Raw genomic sequence first — 7,740 nt, 5'->3', positions numbered from 1 at the left:
ATTAATCTTAATTCAATATCTTCTGCTTATATTTATAATAATAGTAAATATATCAATACTTGATAAGAATAACTTAATCAAAATATGATTATTTTTATTTATTTATTTTAATCTGTGTGTAATGGTCAAATAACTTAATTATTATGATACAAATGGAGTATTAGTTAAAACTTATATGAGTTCCACTAATTTAGATCTGTGTGTGTCTGTTTTAAGGTATTTGATTGAACAGAAGGACAAATTTATAACTTAAATAAATAATATAATTGAATAGAAAATTGTTACACCAAATTTTCATGTATCTAAAATTGTAAATAATATAATATAAATGAAGGATAAAATTAGAAGAAAAAAAAAAAAGACACAAAAAATTGATATCCATTTTATGTTTAAGTATAGATAAATATTTTTAAAAATCAGATAATCGATTATCGTTCTAACTCAATTAACTCACAGTTTAATGCTAACTTTTTATTCACTTAATCATTTAATCTACAAAACATAAACAATTAACATTCTAAAACAGTCAACATAACTCCTGTGTTAGACTATTGATGTAATTTAAATATTTGATTTGGAGAGTCGAAATATATTAGAGACCATTTATATTTTGAGAGAAGTCTATGTGTTATAATAATTTTCACATAGTGTTGTTATTTAATTGTCATTAGACAATATACACATTTTTTCCAATGAATTTAGAGTTTTCACATTATTTACTTTTTTTTTTTTTTATCATTACTTAAATTTCTTTGTTTGTAAAAATTTTTCTAACAAAACTTTGGTCGTTTAATAAGGATCTTTGATTCAATAATCAAGACAAAAATAAGAACCCAATTAAAGAAATAAAAATTGAGGGGGTTTTTGTTTGTCAAATTAGTTTGCAGTAGAACAAAAAAGTATCAATAAAATTAAAAACGATTGATTCACTGGTTATGAGGATTTTCGACTATCATAGGTTAAAAAGAATGTTCCTCTTAGTGATTATATTCTTGTTTAAATATTAAAAAAAAAAAAAGATTAATCAATGGACAATTAATCTTACATGAATTCCTACTACAATGAGCATTAATAGATTGTGATTAGTTGCAATTATTGAACATCGGTTATAAAAACACAATTAATTTAAAAAACAAATTCAATCAAATCTATAACTATGTTACGGATCCTATCAATTTTTCAACATATTCAAATAGTCTCGAATCTAGTTCAAAACAACAACTGATTAATCCAAAATCACATTAGAAAATATCAAACAAAATTGCAAGAGACTAAGAATAAAAGGAAAAATAAATGAAATCATAAAAGAAATAAACATTGAAACCGAACCTCAAGATCCTCAAGAAAAATCTCTAACAAGTGAATCAATCTAGAGTTTTAACCTTGCAGTGAAGGTTTGTACAAAACTAAATTATAAAAAACAAATGAAGTATCTAAATGCCTCGTTTGACTCTTTAAATGTGATTTATAATGTCTCTTTAGATTAACCTAAGTACTTAGCGGGTTAGAAAAAGAATTAAATTCAAATGTGTTAATACCCAATAACAACTAATTACCGGAGTTAAAACTCAAAATCTCATGGTAAATATTTTGGCTCAAGTAAAACGCATGTTTGACTATCAGGATGTCCTAATTAGGATTTGCCTCAACTTAAGAGTTGTGGCTCTATTTTTTAGCGTTCACGCAACATCAATATCATTGAAATGGAATAAGTACAACCAAATTATAGTCTACAGAAGAAGAATGGGTCAGGATGTAACAAAATCAAAAAATTAGTTAATGATTTAACTAAAGCTCAATTTTGATCCGAAGATATAAAAATATAGTAAAAAGTTATTATTACACCAACAACACATTTAAAGTGCAATGTTATAAAAAATATATTAAAATGCGTTGATCATGACTTGAATGACATTGGTTGGATAAAAACAAAGGAAAACAAATGTATATGTCATACTAAATCGACCTTAATCAAATTCTCTATTTTATCAGTAAAAATAAAAATGATCATGAACTATGACTTCTAAAAAATATCGTCGACCATCATTAAAATTTTCAATTTTAATTATATGATCTAATCAATATTAGACCATTTACGAAGACTATCTTTCTCTATTTAAACTCGTTTAGCTTCAAATGAAATGGTCTCAACAACGAGAAGTGTTCATGGAACTTAGTATTGTTTAATCTAGCTTCACTAGGCATTGCAACAGGGATGAGTTTCACTTCGAATCCAACTTTGGTTTCTAATTTGATCCTAGTTACTAAATTCCTTTTTTGAATTATTACCGAATTCTCTTTGTTATTGTTTCTCTAATGTCTTAGTGACATAACATTTAATTACAAAGTAACCTCTAATTCCTTAGTGGATTTAATATTAGAATTAAGCTTTACAGTACAAGAACACTCTTTTTAAACTACTGCCTTTGCAAAAAATTTAATTAATTTCATGACATGCATCCATCCATAGACTACAATGTCATAAATTTCCCATCTCAAGCATTTGTAAAGTCCACTTCCGTTTCAAAAACAAATCGTAGAACATTTTAAAGTTGATCAAGCAGTAAAAAATATTAAACACAAAGATGAGAAAAATAATTCAATAAATCAATTCATATAACTAGAAATCAAATTAGAAAAATAAGGGTTTCATCTTGTTTCACTCATTCCTAACAAATAAGGTTTAGTTACTCATGATATGACAGAGATAGAAAAGATAGAGATTAGAGAAGAATTACAAGGATCCATGAATAATTCTTAATAAAACTGCTTCAATAGTGTTAAAAACAGTTGTATCTGAGTTTCTCTACTAAGACACAAGTCTCTAAACTTCGCAATAGTATAAAAGATCTTTATAAAGTGATAAAAAAAACACATTTTTATAAATTCAGCAGCGTATCACGCGCTTCAGGCGCATTGCGGCGTAAAAGAGACAACAAGTATAAATGCGCCTCAGACGGAGGTTTCACGCTTCAGGCGCAAAACCTCTTCTTTCTGACGTATACTGTATTTTTCTCCTCTCTTAGGTCTAAATTTAGCTTCGGTGTCTTCATGAAAGTTGTAGCTATGGGTTATAGCTTTCATTTTCACTTGGTGTGACTCAAATTGGACATCTACCACTCTGTATATGGCTAAAATACTCCAACTAGGTCATGTTGATTTCTCACAAAAATTCAATATTGGATTTTGGAAGATTTTTTAGGACTGAGTCTATATTTTGTTTTATATTTGAAATTTAAAAAAAATAACAGAATAACATGAAAAATAATCATATAATATTTCAATTTCACTTAACTTATTCAAAAAATTATTTTATAACCTTCCCTCCCTTCCCCTCCAAAACCCAACTACCAAAGATACATTTTGTGGGAGAGCATTAACAATCTAATTCTTTTTCTAGGCTAAGACTTTTTACAAATATATTATATTCAATTGAATTTTTTTTTCTCTCTTTTTTTCTTCGCTTTTTCTTTTTTCTTTTTTTTCCTTCTCTTTTCATGGACATTCGTCAACATCAATCTTTGAATTGAAAATTTCTTTTTTATAGCACTGGATAAAATAGTTGTTTTATCTGTTCAATACTGATGTCTAATGTCATGTCGTTGTATGATTTTGTCAAATCAAATCTTGATTAGATATTTATCTTTATAGATAGGATATGTACCACTTTGATTTGCATATAAGAATTTCTATCATATCATACTTTACTTGTATGTACTGACATCATCTTTTGTTGCAAACATCAAAGTGTAAACATAATCTCGACTTCTTTATTGAACCGATTTTCTTCTAATCTTCATTAACAAGATGATGTTGAGTTCCTTAGACATGACACCATTAGATGAAAATAATCAAATGATCACTATCAAATGAGCTCAATAGTTTCTCACTCTACTTTGATGAAATGTATTCCCTTCACACTTAGAGGAAAGTCAGTGAATTTTAAAAGAAAACAAATATAATATTGTACTACAAGAAAACCCATCAATTGAGACAGTCAGAAGGCCACCACAAAGGAAAAAATAGCTAGCATGGACACATTTGTGGCGGTATAAGGCAGCCACAAATAACTCAATCACAAAATTTTATAGGGTCAAAACGCCCACAAATGTTATTTGTTTTTGTCTAATTTGTGCTGAAACTCTTCAATCTTGTTAGTAAAATGTTATTTAATACCCTTCATTACAAGAAAATTCCAATCATATATATATATATATATATTCCTATCATATATATTCTAAAAATTAAATAAATTTTACACTGACCATTAATTTGATCAATATTTTATATATATGATTAATAAAGTTTATATATTATATATTGTAGGGTTCTGAAACTTTCACAATAAGAATACATCTACCTCTAGAAAGACTGAATTAAAGTAACATTTTAGAGAAAAGTCCATTGGACTTGACGAAATTAAAACACTATAAAGTTTTGAGGAACTCCTTTTTTTAGAAGATTAATAAGAAAAAGTATCATGTATATTGTCCACAATGGCATGAGATGTGTGTTTAGTATTTCTATCACCACACTACCATCATATTGGTAATATTTTGTATCAGATCTTATCAAATACAAAAATTCTACTCTTTTTTATTACATCCAAATGTTGATTTGTAATAAATATTGACTAAATGTATTTTTTTAAATCTAAATGGTTGTATTCTAATTTTTTTTTATACACATATGTTGCGTTCTTATCTTTCTTGTTGATTGGAATGATTTTAAGTCTTTGTTTATGTATTGTATAACATCTATTTCTCACTACGCCTGTTATGAAATTTAACAGCACCCATTTTACAGCGCTTTCTAAACACAAGCGCTGTTGTAATTATATTTTAAAAATAACGGAACCTATTACAGCGCTTTTTATGTAAAGCGCTGTAAAACAAGCGCTGTAGTAGGTCATATAACGTTTGCGCATCACGTTATAAGGCTTTTACAGCGCTTGTCAAAAAAGCGCTGTAAAAGGAAGCGCTTTCGCGTATCAGTTACAGCGCTTTTTTCACAAGCGTTGTAAAACACATGCGCTTTCATTGAATTTAACTACCTATTATAGCGCTTTTTTCACAAGCGCTGTAAAACACATGCGCTTTCATTGAATTTAACTACCTATTACAGCGCTTTTTTCACAAGCGTTGTAAAACACATGCGCTTTCATTGAATTTAACTACCTATTACAGCGCTTTTTTCACAAGCGTTGTAAAACACATGCGCTTTCATTGAATTCGCGAATCAGTTACAGCGCTTTTTTCACAAGCGCTGTAAAACACATGCGCTTTCATTGAATTTAACTACCTATTACAGCGCTTTTTTCACAAGCGCTGTAAAACACATGCGCTTTCATTGAATTTAACTACCTATTACAGCGCTTTTTTCACAAGCGCTGTAAAACACATGCGCTTTCATTGAATTTAACTACTTATTACAGCGCTTTTTTCACAAGCGCTGTAAAACACATGCGCTTTCATTGAATTTAACTACCTATTATAGCGCTTTTTTCACAAGCGCTGTAAAATACATCTTTCAAATAATTATATACGTTGGAAACCCTCATATTCTCTACATCTTTCAAATAATTATATACGTTGCGAACCCTAATATCCTCTACGTACTGTGCGGCCATCTACGTTGTCTAAGGTATTTTTTACACATGATCTGTTCTGTTTTGAAATTTTTAGTTGATATTGGTTTCTTTTTGAAACTTGTTGATATGTTTTGAAAGCTTATTATTTTTGTTACTGCATTTATATAGGTGGTATAATATGGATAGGAAATGGATTTCAGCCAATCGATTGTCAAAAGAGTATGAAATTGGAGTGAAGGAGTTTGTTGAGTTTGCAGTGAAGAATGCAAAAGATCCAAATAGAGTAGTTTGTCCTTGTTTAAAATGTTGTTTTGGAAAACGTGTTAGAGAAGATGAATTAGAAGGACATCTAGTATGTAATGGAATTGATCAAAGCTACACATGTTGGATAAGACATGGTGAGAAAAAAAAAGGAAACATTAATTTTGAGAATAGTTCGACATATGCTTCAACTGACTTCGATACAGATACCTTAGCTGACGTTCCTGCTCTGCCATCCTAGTAATAAGGACAGTCATTGCCAAACCAATAGCAAGAATAATATTAACAATACCCCAAAGTCTCTTAATTCCTCCAACCATTTTTCCCAAAGGTTCAACAGCCAAAGACATTAATGCAAGAACAACAGCATTAAGCATAAGTCCTAAAGAACCAAATCTCACACCAGTGTCATATGCCTTCTCTCCTGCATCTCCTCCGTACACTTCACGACCCATCCAGTCTGTGTCGAACAAGAAGAAGGGGAACCATGCGATCCAATTCACACATGTCACCAACATCAACATCCACATTGGTTTCTTCAACTCCTTCAATGCATGGAACAATTGTCCGAAACATGATACTTGTTGGTCGTCGTCGTCGCTCACCTCCGATTTCATCCGAGGTTTGTCTTCCACGTAAGTCAGAGCGATTCCGGCCAGTATTGTTATGAGGAGGATGGAGAAGAAGAAGCAACTTTTAAGATTGGCGCAGAAAATGTTGCATGCCGCGGTTTCGGTGAATGGGAAGATTTTGTATAGGCTGCTGTATGAACCAGCTGCGTATCCCAAAATGTTTCCGACAGCCATGAAGAACGAGAAGAACGCGTTACCTGTTCTTGTCATTTTTTCATCGCTGGCTGCTAAGTCGGCGAGGAAAGCACGGCATGGTCCCTGGAGCATGTTGTTTGCTACGTCAAGGATCCAGAATCCGAGGACAAAGAAAGCAACAGCTCGTGGTCTAGTTTTCTGCGAGAGATCGTCACCGAAAGAGTGACCGAGGTCAGCGGCGTAACCAATAAGAAAGACAGCAACGGCGACAGAGAGGGTACCAAAGAAGATAAATGGACGACGGCGGCCGAAGCGTGACGTACTTCGATCACTATAATAACCAACAACGGGTTGAACAAGAAGACCCGACATTGGACCACAGAGCCAAATAAAAGATGCCCATATGTGCGGAACACCAAGAGTCTGCACGTAAGGGGTCAACAATGAGAGCTGTAGCGCCCATCCAAACTGAACACCAGCAGCGACGGACGCTACAATGATCATTTTAGGAAGAGGGCTAGCAACAGGCTCAACACAATCTAATTCAAGGGAAGAACCCTTCAGGTCACCACGGTTACTCTTGGTGGGAGATGTAACCTCCATGGTGTAAGACCTAGAGAGAGAGAGAGAGAAAGGGAGAGAAAATTGTTGTGCTTTCCCAGAGTTTCTCTCCCAACTTCTCTCTCAATGAGGCCTTAGAGGAGGGAGAGTTGGTGAGGGATGGTTTAGAAATGATGTAATCTCGTGAATTTATAACGAGGAAGAATGAGATAATGGATGGCTCTACCTTCCCGATAGATATATTTTTGTGGTAATTAATTAATTCGTAATGGTTTGTTGAAGGAGTCTTTATCCAAACATTTAGTTATTGATTGTATACTTATTCTTAATCATCCTTAAATATAGTTCAATTTGGACCAACTATTTTTTGTTGGATGGAGACAGGACTGGTATAGTTGGCTCAATCAAGAATTACACATATTTAACAAAATACAAACAATATATGTTTTTTTTTCTTTCAAAAAATATATTCTTTTGAAAGAGAATTTTTTGAAAAATACACTACGCGAAAAAACGGATTTTACAGCGCTTTTTTTAAGTCATTTACAGCGCTTTTTCAAA

The 7,740-nt window shown here is 31.7% G+C and overlaps 1 protein-coding gene across 1 annotated transcript; it reads right to left on the bottom strand.

The window, feature by feature from the left end:
* Positions 1 to 6,009: 6,009 nt before the first annotated feature.
* On the bottom strand, positions 6,010 to 7,336 carry LOC101514670 (sucrose transport protein SUC8-like). The gene has a single exon (XM_012720192.3). It carries the CDS (start codon positions 7,219 to 7,221, stop codon positions 6,010 to 6,012), a length of 1,212 nt encoding a protein of 403 aa, XP_012575646.2. The 5' UTR covers positions 7,222 to 7,336.
* Between the last annotated feature and the right edge of the window lie 404 nt (positions 7,337 to 7,740).

Source organism: Cicer arietinum, chromosome 8, assembly GCF_000331145.2.
Source record: "Cicer arietinum cultivar CDC Frontier isolate Library 1 chromosome 8, Cicar.CDCFrontier_v2.0, whole genome shotgun sequence".
NCBI lineage: Eukaryota > Viridiplantae > Streptophyta > Magnoliopsida > Fabales > Fabaceae > Cicer > Cicer arietinum.
Note: the sequence above shows the minus strand (reverse complement) of the source record. Positions and strands in the feature narration are given on the sequence as shown.